This window comes from Erpetoichthys calabaricus, chromosome 12, assembly GCF_900747795.2.
Source record: "Erpetoichthys calabaricus chromosome 12, fErpCal1.3, whole genome shotgun sequence".
NCBI classification, from domain to species: domain Eukaryota; kingdom Metazoa; phylum Chordata; class Cladistia; order Polypteriformes; family Polypteridae; genus Erpetoichthys; species Erpetoichthys calabaricus.
The window spans coordinates 94394124-94416892 of record NC_041405.2 but is presented as its reverse complement, the minus strand read 5'-3'; the positions used below and the strand labels follow the sequence as shown (position 1 = coordinate 94416892).

The following is a 22769-nucleotide window of genomic DNA, read 5'->3' as shown; positions in this document are numbered from 1 at the left end:
TCCAGAGCGCTCTTGACCTCAAACTGAGGCGACGGTTCATCTTTCAGCAAGACAACGACCCTAAGCACACAGCCAAGATATCAAAGGAGTGGCTTCAGGACAACTCTGTGAATGTCCTTAATTGGCCCAGCCAGAGCCCAGACTTGAATCCGATTGAACATCTCTGGAGAGATCTTGAAATGGCTGTGCACCGATGCTTCCCATCCAACCTGATAGAGCTTGAGAGGTGCTGCAAAGAGGAATGGGCGAAACTGGCCAAGGATAGGTGTACCAAGCTTGTGGCATCATATTCAAAAAGACTTGAGGCTGTAATTGCTGCCAAAGGTGCATCGACAAAATATTGAGCAAAGGCTGTGAATACTTATGTACATGTGATTTCTGTTTTTTTATTTTTAATAAATTTGCAAAAACCTCAAGTAAACTTTTTTCATGTTGTCATTATGGGGTGTTGTGTGTAGAATTCTGAGGACAAAAATGAATTTAATCCATTTTGGAATAAGGCTGTAACATAACGAAATGTGGAAAAAGTGATGCGCTGTGAATACTTTCCGGATGCACTATATATTGTCGCAGATTGTGGCCCTTGTCGTTCTCTTGAACCCTCTGACTCGACTCCAGACACCAGGTAAAAGTCCAAATATTACTTTTATTTGAACCATACAGTGCACATGTTGCCATACTTTGCATAACTAAATAACCCTTATGGCACAATAACAATTCAATACATTTATGATCACTACAGTATTTGGATTTAATAATCTTCATGTGGGAAAAGGCTGACTCACATAAATAAGTAGAGCCGAATAATGCAGTCAAGGAGGTAGCACATTTCCTCATGTTTGGGTACTTTTCCTCTGTGAGTAAGTTCCAAAACTGTCCATGAGCCCCATACTTCAGCTGAATGTCATCCTGTAGTGTCATCCTCCACTGTAGAGGAGTTTTAGGTGAAACAGTGTTGCAATTTTTGATGCGAGTGAATCACCCTGAACATCTTCCCTAAATGAATAGCACTTAAATGTACCGATTGGCTGAAGTAAAGCTGAGTCTTTAAACCATCTGTCAAAGTCTGACAGACAATTTTCAATCTGCTCTGTGTAGCGCATACTGTCAAGTTGCGCACACGCCTTCCATTGCGTCTCCAGCTCTGACGCGAGGTTTTGGCTGTTCCCCAAATCAAGGCGCTGCAGCTTTGAGGACAGTGTTGCATTTTTCGTTTGAAAGCATTAACTGAGAATCATATTGACCATGGTTTTGTCTTTTCCTTGCAGCTGTAAATTAAGCTCATTCAACATGTTGCTCAGATTAGAAAAAAATACCAAGTCTAGCAGCCATTGATCGTTATTAAGTTGCTTGTATTCTGCATGTTTAATGACAAAGAGAAACTCCTTTTTCTCTGGCAAGAGGTCTCAAAATCTCAGCAGGAATTTCTCCCTAGCCATCTGCCTCAATGAAGGCCTCTTTTATCATCTCTCCATCTTGGAAGGACTTCTTATGCTTAATGATCGAGTGACTCACCCAGAACGATGCTTCGTTGTGTCTACCTTTGCTTTTGAATTCAGCCGAGTGAAAAATGATGGCTGTCCGATTAACTGCGATTTTAGTTCCCTCTCCTTTGTCTTTCTCAGATCGCTTTTCGGAAGGAAGTCAGTTTCGTAGTTTTTATAAACAGTTTGAAAGTGCCTTTCCACATTTTCCTTCTTTGGAATAGCAATGATAGACTGACAGATCAGACAAACGCACTTCGATTGTGACATTGTGAGAAAAAAAATCCTCTTCCAATTCCACATCCAGCCCATACCCTTCCCCCCTAAAACAACACATTTTTTTTTAAATCCCTTCTTTAGTCGATATAAATTGGAAGGCTAACTAGATCACTTAGATAGCCGGAGTTTTGCAGTAGCTCGCGCGTTTGATCGTGTGTGTGGGATGACCAGTGTGTTAGAAGAAAAGAGATCTCAGACTGGCCGCCCTGTATGTCAATCAAGTGGCAAATGCCATAGGGAGGATGATAGAGTAACATTTAAAAAAAATTTTTTTGAATGCAACGCGATTTACCTGTACAACCTTTCCGATCTACCGGTCGATCGCGATCGTCGTATTGGGCACCCCTGTTCTAGCGCATTAAACAGGTCACATTAATCACAAAAATTTACATATTAACTTTCCCAGGATTCATATAAATATAAAGTACAGAAAAAAGAACATTAAAAGAACAGCAACAATAAAAATGAATGAATAGGGACATGCCTGTCAACCAACAGAAGTGTTTTGTAACATAAAGGAGTTTTATATCTGACAGAATAAGTTAAGAATTTTTAGTATCTGGTAGCTGGGTGTTGTAGTTTCCTGAGTGTCACCTTTATCAGAATTGACTTTTTACATGAGTATCTCCTCACTATGTATTTAAGTCTTTAACCAAGTAATCTTAACCATGCCTCCTGCCTTGACAGGATAAAGCCTTTCCTTACAACTGTTTCATTTATTGGAAACCTTTAATCTCTCGTCATCCAAACTGCACCTTTATAGGCTTCTGTCTTAATATTCAGGAGGCTAGTTCCACATAACCTATTGCATGCTGTTGTTAACTACTGAATACAGGTTGTTCCTTTACTGGTAAAATAAGAAGCAAAACAAGTGTAAAAATCTGCACGCTTCCTAAATGGTAATGTGAATCAAGTTTTATAAGGAAAACATCAATGATGAAGCAAAAATATTGTACTGTGACAAAAGCAAAAACAGAATTCTGCATTTTGGATGCAACCAAAGTGAAGTCTCATCTTCTGCAAACGATATATTGTATGAAATACTAGATAAATAAAAACTGCCAAACTATGTTGGTTTTAGTTTTCTGTTGTTATCAAATCACTGTCCTAGGAAGATCATTGAAAATATTTACTATTGTCCCAATAATCAAAAAAAAAGTCTGACACAGCAAAAGTCTACTGTACATCATCCCTCAGCTGACAAAGATGACTTGCTTGTGAGCCAAAGTAAATGTCTATTGACCAATGGTAATGACATTAGTACTATAATATTACAAAGCTTCAGAAGGCAGACTAGCATATCAAAATAATTGAAAAATGAGGTTCAGAATCTTGTTGAAACAAGAAATTGCTGAATCTTCATATTTTAAAAGCCAAAAATGTTTGAAATCATTAAAGATTCATCACCGTATTCGTCATGGCAGTTTGACATGATATTATAAATATTATTACCGTATATCTGACTGCTCCTTTACCCAAGGTGAAATTACACAATAAGGTGCAATTGTTTACATACATACGACTGAAGGACTGGGAGGTTAAGTGACTTGCTCAAGGTCACAAAATGAGTCAGCATTGAGCACTAAGCCAGCAACCTTGAAATTTAAAGTCTAATGTCTTAGCCACTACACCACACCAATTTCTGCCTAAATCTTTAATGTTTCTGAGTAATCTGACTGTTTTTTAAAATTACTTTACCCTAGGCAAATTTACCTGCATTGAAGTGAAATTCCACCTGGAAAGACAAATGGGCTATTACTTGATCCAGATGTATATCCCAAGTCTGCTGATCGTCATCCTGTCCTGGGTGTCCTTCTGGATTAACATGGATGCAGCTCCTGCACGGGTCGGCCTGGGAATCACTACTGTGCTCACTATGACAACCCAGAGCTCTGGCTCCCGTGCATCCTTACCTAAGGTTATAGTGGGAACCTTCTTCCATATTAAGTCTAGGGATTTGGAAAGACCAACGGTGGGAGGTGGGGCTCAATTCATCACATCCTTCCATTGTTACCATTAGTAAACACCCACCTTTTCAAAAGTCCAGTGTCATTTTTCATTCAGAATATACCAAGCTCCCTTTCCAACAAAGGTCTTGTTGAAGGTAATTATCATAAAAATCATTACATATATTTACTATCATGTTATTTCAAATGTTTAAAATGTCATGCAGATTGTCTGTCATATATTTTCTTTTAATTATTGTATCTTTCAAATGAAAGTCATCTGAAATTTCATTTGAAAACCATTTCCTTCCCCAGCATTGGATTCTGTATCCATTTAAACCAAAAAAAATAAAAATAAAAAATGGCAATCATTACAGAAGCCTTGTAAAGAGTAAAAGGTTTTTCTGCGGATATTACAGAATTATATTTGTTTATATAATTTAATTAATGTTTATACTTTTCATCTTTGGTACTCATAGTAAACTTAAGATAAAAATTACAATCAAGAAACAAGCTATTATAGTGTTCATTAAGAAGAACTTTGCTCTTGAAGTGGAATGAAAGAACGAATACAAAGCAACTGAAGTGAAAAGAAACTCGGCATTGAAGCATGTTATGAATATGCATCAGTAAAACCATTACATGTATATCACATTCTATAATGAGTAGTATTACAAAGGTCTTAACAAAATTATCAAGAACTAATTATCTTTTGGAAATGCACTTGTAATCCAGGCACAAGCAAAATGAATATACTCATCTTTTATTTTCTGCAAAAGTCTACCCTTAGTCAAATGAAGAGTGATAAACAGGAAAGTTTGAAGAAAATGTTCTAAGGTTAGATTAGAAATACCAAATCCATCCCTAGTTGCCATTGTGGACCGAAATTCACAAATTTTGCAGGCCTGACTCTTATGAGGTTGCTCACACAATTGTGAATCAAGAAGTCAGTTGTCCCAATGTATACATGCATGCCCTTGATAGGCCGTCACGTAAAGCAAAGCAAGTGTGAAAAGAGATAAAGTATTGTTTGTTTCAAAAAGATATTATACTCTGCTGTTTGATATCATTGGGTGTCCGACACTGAACATGGACCAGAGAAAGGAAAGGACAGACTTGTCTGAGGAGATCAGAAATAAAATTATAGACAAACATGTTAAATTCAACGGTTATAAGACCATCTCCAAGCAGTCTGATGTTACTATGCATCTGATTTAAGACAAAAACCAATACAGGCTGAGCATCAGTCTACACCAAGACTACACTCAACAATCCAGGGGCAATTTAAAGTCATCAGTTAAACTAAAACATACTTCTTTGGAATAAGCAGAAAAACCAGAGTACCTGGAGTAAAATTCATGGAAGAACTAGAATAATGTACAATCTCCATGTGTAATGGAGCTGTCACATCTTATATATAATTTTGTGACCTTTAATTTACAGAGAAACATTGAACCTAAGACCAAAAAATAATAATTGTGGAGTTGAATGGTATTCATTTTTATGAATTTTGTTTTGTGCATGTAATATTGTAGAGTTTATGTTAAAGTTACTGTATATAATTCATTGTAATATGGCATCTGATTGCATTGTCATTTTCATAACATTTAAGTTAAAAAAGTAAGTTTAATTTGTACCTATAGTACATCAGTATAGTACATTTAATTTGTATCTATAGTACATCAGATGTTCATCTGATTTATGAAAAACTACAGACACAAGAGTTTGCTCATCAAAAGGCACCTTGTGTTAACAAGTTTCAAAATTAAAAAATATGTGCATACAGTATTTGCATGATATTTATCATGTGAGCAAACATAACTTCTTTATAACAGACTGATTATACATTTTGCAAAGTAATTTTTTAGTCTTTGTCTTCTTTATTCTTTTAAGATTTCTGAATTAGTAATATGATGATGCAGAACATAAAAGTGCTGACTCGCAGGTCCAGAAGACTGGGTTTAAATAAAAGTCTGGTCACTGTCTCTGTGGAGTTTGTACATTCTAGGAGTTTTCCACCTTTCTCCCAAAACTAAATATGTGCATGTTTTGCGGGATTGGTTACTGTAACTTAGCATGACATGACTAAGTGTGGTTGTGTGTGTGTGTGTGTGTGTAACTGTTGCTCGCAATGAACTGGTGCAAAGTATAATGTTGGCCCTGGCTTTGTACCCAGTCATGCTGAGGTAGCGTCTGGCATTCCCCAGCTAAATAACTGAATTGAAAGGAATATGTTATTGAATGGATTTAGGAATTCTCATCAGGCTTAATAAAAGGATGTGTCAGTATGTCTGTCTGTGTGTCCATCAGGTTGGTATATCTCTGTTATTATAAGGGATGGAGCATAACTAACAGTTTTAATATAAACACTGTCATTTAAAAGATGGTGAATCACAAACAACAACACCGCTTTTATGAATACCAAATGAAATACAACATACACATATACATTACATGTTGCACTGCAAACATTAATACTGAGGTCTATGTTGAGTACTTAGATTTAAACCCATCTTAGACAGGTAGCACGGATATGTGATGGTGTGGGTCAGCCCTTCACTACCGGTTACATCCTGGGAGACTCTTGTGCCTGCTACAGTCGATAAGGTGCCCAAGGGATGAGCCAGCGGATGAGGACATTCACACAAAGCAAGGGCTAGGTGCATTAAAGTGCAAAAGAGCGTTTATTAAAATAATCCAAAACAAATCAGTGTTCAAAAGTGCAGTGCAAAAATGTTCAATAAATCAATAATCCAATAAAAAAAACAGTGATAGTGAAGGTTAAAAACAATTACATAAATAATCCATTAAAATGAGGTTAAAAAATAAGCAGGTATCTATCCTTCAAAATGCAGTTCCCGGTGCACCACCTAAAAATCACTGTCTCCTCAGCTTACCCCCAGGCGAGGTCTTGCAGCTCTAGGGAAGTCTGACACTTCAGCCAACCTTCTGCCCCCTTGCTCCTAGGCTTTGGATCCCTATAACCATTCCACCAGGGCAACACCAAGAGCATCCAACTCCCCCTGCAAGTCTCACATCTCTGCGGTCCATGGCAGTACCTGCAGGACACCTCACTGAGTCTTCCATTACCCTAGCAGCCTTTCTCCCAGCCTTATAAAGAATCGCTCCAACCAAGCAATGTGCAAGTCACTTGCAGGTCGTTCAGCTGGAGTGGCCAACAGCCCCACGCTCCCCCTCATTCCTCCCGGATGCCTGCCTTCTCTTGCACTGTCTCTACCGTCCACTCACTCACAAGCACTGGCTCCCTTCACCTCCTGCCTTCTTCTTCTCCCCCATCTTTTAATCAACATGCAGGTGTGTCTCACCTCAATTACCTCACCAACCTCCCGCAGCTGCATGAGCACACATACCCATGGAGATCAAGCCAGCCAATTAATTATTTATTCATTAAAACGGGCTCCGGATTATTAAACCGCAGATTATCATTATTATTGTTATGGTTGTTACTTATTCCTAATAACAGACTTACTCCTTATTATAACATAAGGATCACCCCGCAGTCTACAGTGTCATGATTCACATATACTATATGTGATAAACTATGAATTAGTGTTAGTATGCCTGACAGCAGAGATCTGCAAGCATTAATCAGGACATGACAGAAGCAAGGCCCATGCCCTCAAGTTTATTGCACATTTCATTTTAATTTATAAAGCATGTAAACTTATTTGTTACATTAATGGGGCAACTTAATACTTCCAAGTCTTTGTTTTAACTTTAGCTGCTTCCATTCTGTGTTTTACAGGTTTCATATGTTAAGGCAATTGACATCTGGATGGCAGTCTGCTTGCTGTTTGTATTTGCAGCACTGTTGGAGTACGCAGCAGTGAATTTTGTATCTCGACAGCACAAGGAGTTCATTCGGCTAAGAAAGAAACAGAGACGGCAAAGAATAGTAAGTTCACAATGTCGCAGCATTTTTTTTGTGATTTTTGTATTTTGCCCATTGAAGCCATAAAATGTAAATATGGTTAATTTCTTATGATCACAAATTCCATGATCTAAGGATTTTATATTTTCATTAGCTCTTTTTCAAGTTCAGTCCTGGGGTGCCACTGTGGCTTTAGGTTTTCATTCCTACCAGTTTCATAGATTAATGGTTCAAACTTACTTCTAATTGTATTAGCTATCCTTTTTAGTTGCATTCTTAATAATGTGAAAAGCAGTAGACATGTCTGTCCATCTGTCTGTCTGTATGAATAATCCTTGTTTCCAGTGAACCCATTTTGTTAAAACTTGGCAAACGTTTTCTTAAAGGAAATTTGTTGGGACATTTCTTTGAGATGCCTGTACATATTTTAAATTACAAAATCTCCCATTGAGAAGCATGGGTGAATTTGCAAACTCATCTGTTTTTAAACACAGAATCATTCTATGCTGCTCTACATACAAATTAACTTACTGTTTCAGTTTTAATGTTGAGAGCAGTTACTTCAGCTTGTACCTTTTTTATATTTATTCTTTTATTTGTTTGACAGCTGCTCCTGTTGAGAAAGCAGTCACACTCCTGCAGCAAGTACATCAGGATGGGGCAGGTTTAAATGTATTACCATATAAAAAGGTGTAACATTAGTTGAGTATTTATGCATTTAGATTGAGAATAAGGATATTCTTTATTTATCAATATGTTAGTTTTCATATTGTTTATTTATTAATCACTGTCCCTTACTGTACCAGAATACAGTGGTAGGACTCATTTTATGGTAACAATCTGGCTTCTGTCTTCATCCCATCCCGTGTTCTACTCTGTTACTGCATGCTGTTTTGCATGAGCAACAGTCAGGCAACTTCACGGCTGCTTTATCTAAAGATTATAATAATTTGATATTTCTCTGACACTGTATTTTATCATTACAGTGCCACATTGATCCTGTACTTATTATGTTTGAATGCAGCAAAAAAATTTAGCTTGAGACTTCAGCACAGATTTTAAGTCCTCATCAGGTACTTCTTTGAAAAATGTTTTGTTCAGAAAATTTTTATTCTAATTGCACTCAAAGTCTCCACATCCAACAACTAACAATAGCATATGGATCTTTTCATCATTTGAGGAATTTTCTTTCAATGAAAGCAATTTCAGCAAAGTGATACCATAAAATGGTGTTCAAAAACATATGGTCTGTATGCTACTAATATGTGTAATTACATTTTATTGGCATTGTTATTTTTAAATATGACTTGCTGTTACAAAGTTATGTAATAAACAAAACTGTGACAACAAATTCTAAGATGAAGTGACTTTGAAAAATGTTCCAATCTTCAACCCAGCTAACCAAGTTTTCAAATGCACCTGCATTTTCTTACTTGTTCCTTATTTTGCATTCAGAAGAATGAGCTAGTATGATATTTACATTTACATTTTTACCACAATTTTATTTTACCATATTCTTTTCAATGCACCTCTTTCAGTGGGGTTTGTTTCCTTATGTTTCCAAATACTGAAAATTAGTAACAAGTAGGGCAGACATATCTACAAATGACACTGAATTCTAAAACTGGACAACTACCTCAGCGTCATATACTTTTGTGCTAATTATTAAGAAAAGGCTTAAGTAACCAGCACATAAAAGAACAAAATCTTAAAAAGCAAGAAAAAGAAACATAATTCACCTCAATGTACCATACAAAAGCTTGCCACAATCCAAAACAATGTAGTAAAAACCACTTTTATAATAACTGTATTTACAAAAAAAGGCTGAAACTATGAAATACCAGTATGCTAGTGAAAGCACAAGTCAAATTAAAAGCAGATGTTGGTTGGGATGAACACTTGCAGTTATGGTGGTCTAGTGACTGAACATTAGAATCACTGAGTTAAGTCTTGCTTACTACGTAGCACACAAATGGGCATGATAATGAAGAAGCTGATCCCCTTTAGCATTCAGTGTCATTTGCAACAGTGTCTGCAATGTCTCATCATTAGTTGTCAGTATTTAGATACACTTGAGGAAAGAAAAACAAAATTCACAAAAAAGGCAATCTGATGGCAAAAAATGGCAAAAGAAAGTTAAGTGTTTAAAGCTATTGGAAAAAGTGTAACTTTCTTCTAATAGTAAATATCATGCTCTAAGACTTTTCTAAATGCAAAATTAGAGAAGAAAAAGGCTTCGAATCAAACAATTAAATGAGTTAGATTCATTCAGTTGTTTGTGAAACTTTTTGGTATTAAAACCTGCAACCACAGTGGTACCCTAGGACTGAACCTAAGAGTAATTAAGTTAGATATCTAAACATTTAAAGATGTAAACCAGCCTTTTTGTGATGTCTGCTGCATTACCACTGGACTACCTTTATACCACTCAGTTTTTTCAGGATAATACAATAAATAATAACAGATATTCTTCTTGTTAAGTATTAATATTAATGTACAGTTTCCTTAAAACACACAGTAAATTGTTTCACAATATTAATCCAGTAACTCAGTTTTCTTGAAATCGTGAAAACATTGCATTTACAACTTATTTCTCTCAGGGTCATGTCAGGATTATGCTGCAGAATCTGTTACATTAAACTAGTTGTTAATCATAAAGTACATCTTAATGGTTTGAAAATAGTTCTTGTAGTTGTAATCAAAGTTAATAAAGTTTATGTCTCTGCATTATGATGACTTTAAAAGTCGTGCAATGAAATAAAGTCACAATAACTTTGCCTAAATTGTAGCTTATTAAAGCATATTTTACAAAGCTAATAGCTTTTTATATGCTCTGTGTTCTAAGGCCCATTTCCCAAGCTGAACACTTTTCTTTGAAAGATGAAAGATTGCTGTGAATTGAGCTTTGAAACTGTAATTATTGCTATACAGTTTTTTAACCACTCAGCAATTATGAAGTTGATGAATTTTGTATAAGTTGAACTAGAAGGCAGCTTTAGGTGAGCACTGCCAGAGCCATACAAAATTACCCCCAGCAGGTCATTGGTGTAAATGTCTCTGATCAAACAATCAGAAACAGACTTCATGAGGGTGGCCTGAGGGCCCGACATCCTCTAGTGGGCCCTGTGCTTACTGCCTGGCACCATGGAGCTTGATTTGCATTTGCTATAGAATACCAGAATTTGCAGGTCAACCACTAGCGCCTTGTGCTTTTCACAGATGAGAGCAAGTTCACCCTGAGCACATGTGACAGAAGTGAAATGGTCTGTAGAAGGCTTGGAGAACATTATGCTGCCTGTAACATCATTCAGCATGACCGGTTTGGTGGTGGGTCAGTGATGGTCTGGGGAGGCATATCAATGGAGGTATGTACAGACCTCTACAGGCTAGACAAAGGCACCTTGACTATCATTAGGTATCAGGATGAAATCCTTGGACCCATTGTCAGACCCTATGGTGGTGCGGTGGGTCCTGGGTTCCTCCTGGTGTACAACAATGCTCGGCCTCGTGTGGTGAGAGTATGCAGGCAGTTCCTGGAGGATGAAAGAATTGATACCATTGACAGGCCCCCACGCTTGCCTGACCTAAATCCAATAAAACACCTCTGGGATGTTATGTTTCGGTCCATGTGAAGCCACCAGGTTGCGCCTCAGACTGTCCAGGAGCTCAGTGATGCTCTGGTCCAGATCTGGTAGGAGATCCCCCAGGAAACCATTCGTCATCTCATTAGGAGCATGTCCTGACGTTTTCAGGCATGCATAGAAGCACATGGGGACCACACAAACTACTGAGTACAATTCTGGACTAGCCTGCCGCATCATTTTTTCACTTTGATTTTCAGGGGTGTCTTTGAATTCAGCCCTCTGTAGGTTGATAACTTTTTTTTCCACTAAACGATGTGGCTTCCTTTTGTTCCTAACACATTACCCATTCCATATAAGTATAAATATCCAGCATGATTTTTTTCCCATTGAGATCTGATGTGTTTTCATAGCGTTCCTTTAATTTTTTTGATCAGTTTATATTATTATAGCTGTATAAGAATACTGAAAAGTCATTAGTCTTCTTGAATCATGACTCAAAGCACAAACATTTTAGAGTTCTTTTTGTTAATCCTTCTTCTGTTTACAGCAAGTTCTTTCTTTTTTTGTGGCTCAATTACTTTGCTCTTTGATGAACCTTTTGGTCTGCTTCCTACTGCTCTTCATTCAAGAACTTCTCTCACTAGACTTCTTTTGAATTTACACCTCTCCCATTTACTCAGTTGACCATGTCTCTTAGCCATATCATGCTAGACTCCACATTAGATAGATAGATACTTTATTAATCCCAAGGGGAAATTCACAATAGTAAGGTTAGACTCTTCCTGAGTTTTCTGTTAATATCCCTTATTGCAGTTAATAGCTATCTTAATTTTTAGAAACCCTTTACAGGCATTGCAATTAACATCTTATTGTCTTAGTACTTTTTACTGCTTAAAATGCAAGAAATTGATGTAAGTAATTAATCATTTTCACATGCTGAACCTTCACCTCATCTACTGTCTTTTAGCTCATTTAACTTTTCTCTTTCACTTATTAAGACCGTCCTTAATTTTATCTACAGCACTTCGCTGCATTCATCTGTCTTACAAGTTCCCCTTTAGCATTTGGCAGTTTGCAAACTTTACATCATTCAATCGGTTTCCCTAAATTGTTTCTCATTTCTTGATGTCTCTCCTTATCTCAGACATTTATTTTTTTAAGCATGTTAAGAACAATAATAATAATAATAATAATAACATCAAGAATCTGCTATGCCGAATTGTCCATTTTCACCCTTGGCCATTCCTCTTTTGGCAAACAAATATCTGTGACAGAAGAATATATCTGAGGAGTTATCCAGCATTGGGCTTGGTTATTTTCCTGACAAAATTCATTGATTTTTCTGCTTCTGTAGTTGTTTCCACTATATTAACACTAGAATTACCAGAGTCTACGAAAAAACTCGTAGCCCAACTTAAAACCATTCTCACCTCTCTTTTGTCTTCTAAATGTGCCGATTAAGACAAGCAGCAAAAAGCCGGCTATTCCATCCCCCACCATCGCAAAACGTTCACTAAGTTTTCCCAGCTCATGCCTTGTTTGATTATCTGGGAGTGACTGAACTGGAGTTTTAGAGTGGAGATAATAGATTGTTATTTGGAACACAGGCATTTCATGTGTGTTCCGTTTCTACAGTAATCTGTGTAAACACATTGTTAAAACAGAAACTTTTTTATATTTTAGTAATAAATGTTACAAAATGTAGGCATAAACTATACAATGTGTGAAGCCTGACGGCCAAACATCAAATAAATACCTTCCCAAAAGGTTCAAAGCTGTAACAACAACTTCCGTGATGTAACGCTGAGATTTGCTGATTCAGAGCATGGCAGTCCTGCCGCGCCGTAGAGACCCGAGTTCGATTCCCAGCTCGGGAGGAAGTGTTTTTTTTCTTTGTAGCCTCAAACGGACATAAAATTTATAAATTGGTATGCACTGTAAATCGTTAAGTTTAAAATGTCGATCGCGGTTATTTCTGTTGATTAATTCATGCTTTTTTACTTAGAGTCAGAACAGGAGCTTATTCAGCTTCTGATCTGACTCTAAGTAACAGCGCCAGTATAAATCACACCCAATCTGACGCAGTTCATTTTTACTTCGACGATGTTTTCTGATTGGTACTATTCGCGTCATAAAATGATTTCTTCAAAACGTCACATATATTTGTTTTGAGATAATGAATAGAGCTGAAAATTACAGGTGCTTGTTCAGTGTAATAGGAACCATAGCACAGAGAGGTGTGTACACTGCAACACAAGTACACATGTCGTAAATGTAGGAAGGGCGCTCCTTGGGTGAGCTATAGCATGTCTTTATGTGAAAACAGCAGTGTCAGATAGGGAGTATCTGATGATTGCATATAACGCTGAAGTTACTGCTTTTTACTATGCTTTCCTCTGCATGTCCTGGAGTACAAAAGAAACAGCATACAGCAACATGTGGGGACTGGCAAGATTGGGGGAAAAAAACATGCAGTTGTTTGTATCGTGATACACTGCAGAGCTATAGTGCGTCTTTATATGAAAACAGCAGTGTCAGATGGGGTAGGGAAGGATCCTGAACGCGACTGAGAGAAAAGTGAATAAAAAAAAAAAAAACGAAGCTAACCTTTACAAATATCATAAATTACACCAGCTGTTACAGACTGAAATCAAATGTATCTTTTTATTCTAAAATAGTAAAAATAAGAGCAGTTCACTTCTCAAAAGGGAGTCAAGCAGGATCGAAGTTGTGACCTTTTGATTCCCAGTCAGCAACTGATACTGTTACGCCACGGGGCCGTCACTGTAGATTATTGTCAATGTCGCACATTAAGGCGCCTTTTTTTTCGGCAGTTATATTTTTGAATAAAAGCGCACTTGTTCTGTTATATTTGTACCTTTCGTGAAAGTGTTTCTTTGATATTTGGACTTCAGGCTTCATACATTATATAGTTTATGCCTACATTTTGTCATTTACTACTAGAACATGAAAAACGTTTCTGTTTTAAAAATGTGTTTACACAGATTACAGTAGAAAACAGAACACACATGAAATGCGTGTGTTCCAAATAACGATCTATTATTTCCACTCTAAAACTCCACTTCACTCCCAGATAATCAATCAAGGCATGAGCTGGGAGAAGTTCGTGCACGTTCTAAGTCGGTGGGGGGATGGAATAGTCGGCTGTTTGCAGCTTGTCTTTATCTGCACATTTAGAGGACAAAGGATGCTGGCGGAGAGGTGCAAATGGATTTAAGATGCGATTTAAGGTGGGATGGATCTACGAGTTTTTTCGTAGGCTCTGGTAATTCTAGTGTTAAAAGATTTTTAAACATCTACTTCCACCTGTGAACAGTCTGTCCTTGAACTGTACTCTTCACTCACACAAACCATAATTGATTAACTTGCTCTATAAATATCTGGCACCTTAAAATGTTTTACCCATGAACTAGATTGTATTCTTTCGCAACATGTTGAGTAGCGATTTTGATACATGTGAACTAAAACTTACTGTCTATTCCTTCCCAGAAGTTTCCAAAAAACTCTTGTTTTGCTTGTTACTGTTGGTAACTTGGTATATTTGTAGATCATGGAATTCTTACCTCCAGTTTTCTTCAGGTAAAAATCATGTATCTCTTGAATTTCTCAAGTTTTTTTATTCCAATTTCTAATATTTTAAAGTACATCTTAAACACTTGATTAACACTTTCTTTTTTCTTTTTTTCAAGCATTTTACTGAATTTTTTAAAAGCAAATAACATTCCATATAAGCAAGTCAAATTTTACAAAACTAAGTTCACATCAAATCAACCCCCAACCATGAGAAAGAGAGCTAGGCCGAAAGAGTAAAACTTTAATAAGTAGGAAAAATAAGTAAATAAATAAAAATAATTGAAATAAATAAGGGAAGAGAATCCACTTCCTCAAATTAAGGATGTATTCTAAAATGTTATTGATTAGATCCTGCCAAGTTTTAAAAACGTTTTGCACAGATCCGCTAAGTGAGAGTTTGATTTTTTCCAATTTCAGATAATATATAACATCAGTTGCCCACTGGAGGTGGGTTAGGATTCTTCCAGTTGAGCAAGATAAGTCTGCGTGCCAATAGTGAAGTAAAGGCAATTACAGTTTGTTTGTCCTTCTCCACCTTAAGCCCATCTGGGAGTACACCAAACACAGCTGTTAATAGATTAGGAGGGATTGTGACACCAAGGCTGTCTGAAAAGCATTTAAAGATTTTGGTCCAAAATGATGTTAATTTGGTGCAGGCCCAAAACATGTGGCCTAATGAGGCTGGAGCTTGAGCAATGTTCACAGGCTGGATCTTGCGCTGGAGACTTTTTGGACAATTTCAAATGAGACAGATGTGCTCAACAGATGATTTAGAGTTAATTGTATGCTTTGCACATATTTAGCTCGAGTGAATTCTGTGCATCACTGCCTTCCACTTTCTTTTTTCTGATATTTTTTCCAGTGGATAGCATTGTAGTGCATTGCCACTTTCACAGCCCATCATCCCACTTTGACACCCAGAACAGATGGCTTCTGTGTGGAGGTTGCACATTGTAAAAATGTGTGTGCAGTTTAGATGGATATGTGACATGAAATCAATTCAATGTGAGAGCACCTAGCCATGGATTAGTGTCCATTGTCCCTGGATTGTGCCCAGTGCTCTTGATATGCTTTCCTCAACCCATTTACTGGATATGCAAGAAGGGTGCAGTATACAGGGCACTGATTTATTCACTGATATCTGGTGTAGAGTAGCTCCATATTTTTACTCTGTTTTTATATATTTTCTAGCAAGTACAAATTCATGCTGACAATGACCTCTTTCAGAACGATATTTACAAAGCATTTATTCTTCCATTTCTTTTTTTATTTTAAATATTTTCCCTGCAACACTCAATTAATATCTGTCCTTTGTCAATCACCAGACTCGTCCCAGTCTACAACCACCACTAGCCTGAGGTGATTAACTTTTCAGTTTTTTGGTACATCTCATTAGTCTTCTAGTGTTAATATCTACAGTATACATGGACATGGACAGTTCCTGGATTTCTTTGATTTGCTTTGGTCATAACATAAATCACATTTGCTATTATTATGTTCATTATTACACTCCAAGACAATGTATATTGCTCTCTGATTTTTTTCTCTTTTTTCACTTTTTAAATTTATAAGTTTGATAACATAATCTTTCATTGTTTCCACATAAACTCAGAGAATAAAATATTGCTCATATTATAACAGTCATATTCATCTCTTTATTTCCATCAAAGTCTTTTCAATGTCAACAGATTTATACTCCTGACAGGTCCTATTCATATCATAAGCAATATTTCCATTCTTTTATACGTTTTATGTAGCCAGAGTTCAACTGTTTCCCTTTGATTTCCCAAGCAGGTATGGAGTTTTGTCTTTGGGTGCTTCCTCATTTTGTTTCTGTTATCAGAGTACCATCAATTTGTTTGGAAAATGCTCGCTGGCTGTGTTTCAGCTTCTATGTGCATTTCAAGCATCAACCCCTATTAGTTGCTTGTAGCACTTCATAGATTTCTTTTTATTTTCATAATAGCAGTCCAATGGGAAACCAGACCCCAATATTCTACAGTGTAAACTGATCCACAGATCCAATATGAGAAAGTGTTGTGTAATGATTAATAAACTATGTAAAGATTAGGTATTCTAACAAGTGGTATTCTAACAGTGGTAGTGCTGCTGCCTTGTAATAAGTAGGCTGAGGTTCACGTTCCAGGTGCTCCCTGTGTGGAGTTTACATATTCTCCCACAGTCCAAAGACATGTAAATTAGGTGGACTGGTGTTGCTAAATTGGCCCTAGTGAATGGGTGTGTGTCTATTCGCCCTGCGATAAGCTGGCACCTTGTCCATATGTTGCTCCTGGCTTGTGCCCTATGATTGCCAAGACAGGTTCTCGCTGACCCAAGACCCTGTCCTAGATAAGTCAGTTAGGAAGGTGGATGGATATTCCAAAACAATATAAATGACTTAAATGAGATTTCAAATGATTATCTTGGACTGTTAAGTTTTTAATTGTGATCATAAGAAAACTATTAACATTTTACTATGGCTTCACACAATCACAATTTTTGTACATTTTCAAATACTTTTTTCATCATGTCATCTATATATCTATTTTTATCCATAGCCAGCTTGCAGTAACCTGCCTTGTGACTGCAATTAATTGAACAGTGCTTACTTTGCAAGTTTTGCATTACCAGTTCATGTATCTTGGCACCCACACATACGAGAAGATTTTGCTGTGGAGCCAAATAAGGCAACAGGGGCAGTGAACATGGATAGGAGGGAAAATGGAGGTACTTGTAAGTTCTGCTTTATCTGAGTTGGGCCTTTTGAAAGGCTTTTTGAAAACTTCATTGATCACCCCTGTGCACAGTAATGGCCTAAACAGGATCCTAGTCCATTAAAATGTACAATTTCTTACAATTCCCTAAATTATGTGAAAAATATACTGTCTTTTAAAATTCTGCCTTCTGTTAAAGCAGTATTGACTTATTTCTTTGCATACAAAGGTAGTCCAATGTAATTGATAACTCTATGGAATGGGTAATGACACATGGCATATTAAGCCAAACTAGCAATACTATACTATTACTATTATAAAATAATTTACGTTAATGCATGTTAATCAATACCATACCATTTCTTTTAGCCTTAGTCTCTTGCTGCTTACTCGACGTGGCGTGTGATCAGGCCATTTCTTTGTCCAATAGTTCATCCCTAAGTAACTTAGGGTACAGTGATCTCTATTACAATAGACAAATACTTTTGTGTGAGTGCTATTATAATTTTATTATTTTATTACTTTGCTATTAATATAATTAACTTTTATGTTATTTTATTACTGAAGAACAACATTGAGATTTTTAATGTTAATATAATTTGCTAACAGTTAGGATTTGTTGTAATATACCGTATCACATATACTGCTTTTGTTAAGTGAAGGTGTATTTAGTGTATCTCCCTGAATGACTGACAGCTAATGTTTTTAAGCAACAATCCAAACAAGAAACAAACCCTTTAAAACTTGTAAAACATATCCACATGTATTCACGTGAATATACTTCAGTTGTCTTTCAGCTTTGATATTTTATACTTGATATATTTGTAGACTAGGGTGATTCTAACTCATCACTTCCAATTTTCTTCCCAAAGTCAGTTACATTTATTTTAGACAGTCTGTTTTTATGTCATATAGATCCAGGAAACATTCTTCCATCTTTTTGAACATTTATTTGATTAACAACTTGAAATATTTTTTCCAACTATCAAGAATTTTCTTGCACATTCATTCACATCTTGAAATTACGCCTATATTAAATAAGTGTGTACCCAATGAATTTTTACAAAATTATGTTTTATTTTTCTTAAGAACTTTCGTATAAGCATTTCTAGTGATTTGGTTGTACTTTTATTAGTTTTTAAGAGTTTAGAGAAACAAAAATGTACTTATTTCAACAAAATAGTTTTTCTGACTGTAAAAGTTAAAATGATGATTTGTTCAGTTTTACTAGTGATAATACACAGATGATTTAAAAATCTGACAAACTTAAAATGAAGGTAGGCTGAATTAAAAATCAAGCACAGTAAACTTTATAGTCTGCTGTGAGGATTAGGACAATTGGAATCTGACACTGCACATATTGGAAATGTCACTACTGCTGCTATTGGAAATCATGATTTATTCAGTCATGACCACAAGACCACTGCTGCAATATCAAATTTGTGCTACTGGTGTGTTTCCAGTCATCATGAAACATGCTGTTCTGGAGATGTTTTCTGCTTTGCCAAAATATATTGGAAGAAAAAAGTCCAAGTGGACAGGGTTTATAAATTTTATTATTGATTTTGTTTACCTGAAGTGTATTTACCATTCTATTTGTTACAATGTGAATTGATAGATGTGAACATTATGATCTAAAATACACTATTGCACCACTATATAGGGCAGCACGGTCATGCAGTGGTAGCGCTGCTGCCTCGCAGTAAGGAGACCTGGGGTTCGCTTCCCAGATTATCCCTGCATGGAGTTTGCATGTTCTCCCTGTGTCTGCGTGGGTTTCCACTGGGTGCTCCGGTTTTCTCCCACAGTCCAAAGACATGCTGGTTAGGTGCTTTGGTGATCCTAAATTGTCCCTAGTGTGTGTGTGTGTGCGTGGGTGTTTGTGTGCCCTGCGGTGGGCTGGCACCCTGCCTGGGATTTGTTCCTGCCTTGCGCCCTGTGCTGGCTGGGATTGGCTCCAGCAGACCCCCGTAACCCTGTGTTTGTATATAGCGGGTTGGATTATGACTGACTGACTGACCACTATATAGTTTATTGGGGAAATGGAATCCAAGCTAAACATTACCAGTAATAAATTCAAAGTATTAGAGTTGTTGAAAAGATTGATGGGAGTGTAGGCACTAAATGTTTTCATTTAGATTTTACATCAAAGTATGAGCATTTGTACTCCATTTTAACTGTATTGTCATTTTGTGCTAAATAGCTACAGACACACATTTTATTTCTAGATTATTTGTGATTTCCTACCACAGAATGTTTCCAATAATCTTCATTGTGCCTTTTATTTGTACTGTTGTTTGCATGAAAACTCTCTTCACACTAATCAACAGGGAGGAATATTGCCAAAAATCTGCATTTTTATCTTCCTGAAGTGGTCTTATTAAGTAACTTTTATGACTTCCATTCCACGTCTGGACTGCTGCTTCATTGAATTTGATTGTTACCTGCAAGAAAATCATATTTTTATGCATTTTAAAACATATTACATAACATAACTTCATTAAATAAAGTATCTGTCAAGGCCTTTATAAAAAAATCATACTATGTTTAAACAATACAAACGTTACCCTTTAACTAAGAAAATATGGGGTTACTTATCTTTGCCATAGATTATTAAAAAGCATGACAAGAGTTAGCTATTGACAGTAAATGTAGTCATTGTTTTCATTTTGTTTGTCTTTTCTGGCAGCCTTGGTACACTTTCACAAATAAATGTTAAGTGATAGTTAATGGTAGAATATGTTCACTTTTATTAATGGGCTGCCTGCGTCTCTCACCTTCAAACACTAACATGGGATAATACCCCATGAGTTAATACCCTTATTTAAAAGAAAATCTCAGTATAAGTTGTAGCTGTACACAGATTCAACATCTGGTTTATCAACAATTCACATTTATTGCAATCTGGTCTTGCAATACTAAACTATACATGATCCAAAGAAAACTTTGCATACAACTTTAGAAAGTAACCATGCTCTTAAGCCACTACACACTGTACCACATAATGCAGGGACTTTACTGCACTTAATTGGTGGCTATTAATGCAAAATATAATGCAGAACAATGGAAGATGTTGAATATTAATTTTGTACTATGTGTTATAGAAAACCTCACTTCATAGTCACAGTAAATGTGTGCTACCCCAACCAAACAGCAGAGGTCCAGAGAGAAAAAAAAAAAACATTTGTTTTAAACTCACATGCCTCTCCTCTGAAGTCAGAATTTATTCAAATAAATAATTTTGTAGAGACCAAGCTATGCCAATTTGTTGCAAATCAGGAAAAAACTGTTGTGGCATTACCATAGTAATAATGGAACATTTTGAGACTCCAGTGTTTTTGTTCAGTTATTTTTGTTGAAACTCTGCACATCTTTATTTCTACCTTGATTTTGGGGCTGGTAGGTCGCTTGGCACAACTTTATTAATAGGCTTATGGTCAGTGTGTGAAATATCCCATGGCAATCGGAGGTGACCCACTGGCTGAAACTGAAATCTTTCTCTAGTATTATGGAATGCACAATAAATTAGATATGGAGAATGTTATTAGCTAGGATATTCATAACATAGTCGTACAAATTGCATTATAAAACATTCCAGCATTACACAGATTTTCATGACATATATAACTGAAACCCCACCTGTCAAAAACTCCTGAGGCTTTGCCTGAACTGTCTCATTTCTTTCTCAAGTTGAATGCCAACATCTTTTAAAGAGCCCACTGATTACTAATCGGCTCCTGTGTACTCCTGCTGACTGCTGTGAACTGAAGTCCTCTCTGTATCACTGCCATAGGATTGTCCCAGTAATAGGCCTGTTTATCAAAAAACTAAATTTAGAAACACCGCAGCTCCTGTGTAAGGTTCCTATTTATTTCCTATAAAGTCTCAGTTTTCTTTTGCTTACTCTCCTGTATTAAACGATGCAGACTGCTGCACTCACTGAAGCACTCACAGGCCTCCATCTTTATCTCCTTCCTGTAAAGAGCTCTCTGCACTCTGTTAAAATGTTTTTGTGAAAATTTAGTAATAGACACCGAGCAGTTTATAACATTATGCAACATGACACACAGTTTCCTATTCTTGTCTTTAGTCTAGAAATGACCAAAACATCTAGTTCTGTTTTCAAAAATTAATATATATTTTGTGACTGTCTTTCTATAGATCTGATTAGGGGGGCCTTTAAGTTTGAAGGCGCCTCCGCCTCAAAGGGGTTTATGGGGACATCCCCTACATCTGTGTACATAAATTTTACTGGCAAAATTTTTCTGACAAATGACTTGGAGAAAAGACATGGTCAAAAACAAGGACAAGGATGATTCTGGCAGTCAAAAAGGTCATTGTGAAGACGACAAATGCTAAAGAAAAAATCAAAACTTAAGTAAAGAATAGAAATCTAATACTAGGAGTCACAAAGAGAATCACACATTATCGCTATGATTATTCAGCCTCGAATGATCTGGTCACAGTGATGACGTCACCTGTCGCACATTCCAGTTAACCAATGGCATACATTCTTCTTCTTCACTAGGTGACCCTGAGCAAGTCACTTTATGTGATTTTTCTTCATCTGTTAAAAACACAGTCAAGAACTTAACATATCCTAATATATGTCATATGACATCTTGGATAAAGGTGTCAGCTAAATTTGTAATAAAAAATGATAATGAAATGTTCTTCATTAATTCCCTATAACATACACTTCAGAAACTGTTATATTAGTTACTAAAAATCAATCGCACATTAAATACAATGCATAATACAATGTGTATTAAAATGTTAATAAAAAATGTTCATTTCTATATATTTTACGCTTAATTAATAAGTATGTGAAGTAATGCCCTCTTGGAAATGTAGAGTGTGCAGGAACATTTTAACTAACTTTAATTTGTTCTGAAATTTAATTTGTTCTGAAAAATGTCAGAGCAGACAACACAACTAATTATTTTTTGCATTATCTTTCAAGCTAATAACAGGAAAAATACCTTGTTTCTGACTTTGGATTTCTTTCTTCCTTTGTGAATAATTCACATATTTATTCACAGTTTTGATGATTTTACTTTATTTTATGTGCTGTAATACTTTAGTGATTTGTACATTTATACTAATATGAACTAGGTTCTAGGCTGAAATGTGTACAAAGACATTCTTTGCTCAGGGTGTCAATGGAAACACTGCCCTTGAAACAAAATGATTTTGCCTGAGTGTGACTTCAAATTTGAAAGCAAAAAGTCTACACTGCTTGTAAATCAATAGTGCTTTGAATCTGGATGAGCTGT

The 22769-nt window shown here is 36.3% G+C and overlaps 1 protein-coding gene across 2 annotated transcripts in view; it reads left to right on the top strand.

Moving 5' to 3' along the window:
- glra4a (glycine receptor, alpha 4a) overlaps positions 1-22769 on the top strand; it is a 241277-nt gene that overhangs the window by 194996 nt on the left and 23512 nt on the right. For both annotated transcript variants that reach the window (XM_051934415.1, XM_051934414.1), the window contains exons 7-8: positions 3467-3681; positions 7476-7625. In XM_051934415.1, the coding sequence (XP_051790375.1) occupies positions 3467-3681; positions 7476-7625 (365 nt within the window). The remainder of the gene's footprint in view (positions 1-3466; positions 3682-7475; positions 7626-22769) is intronic.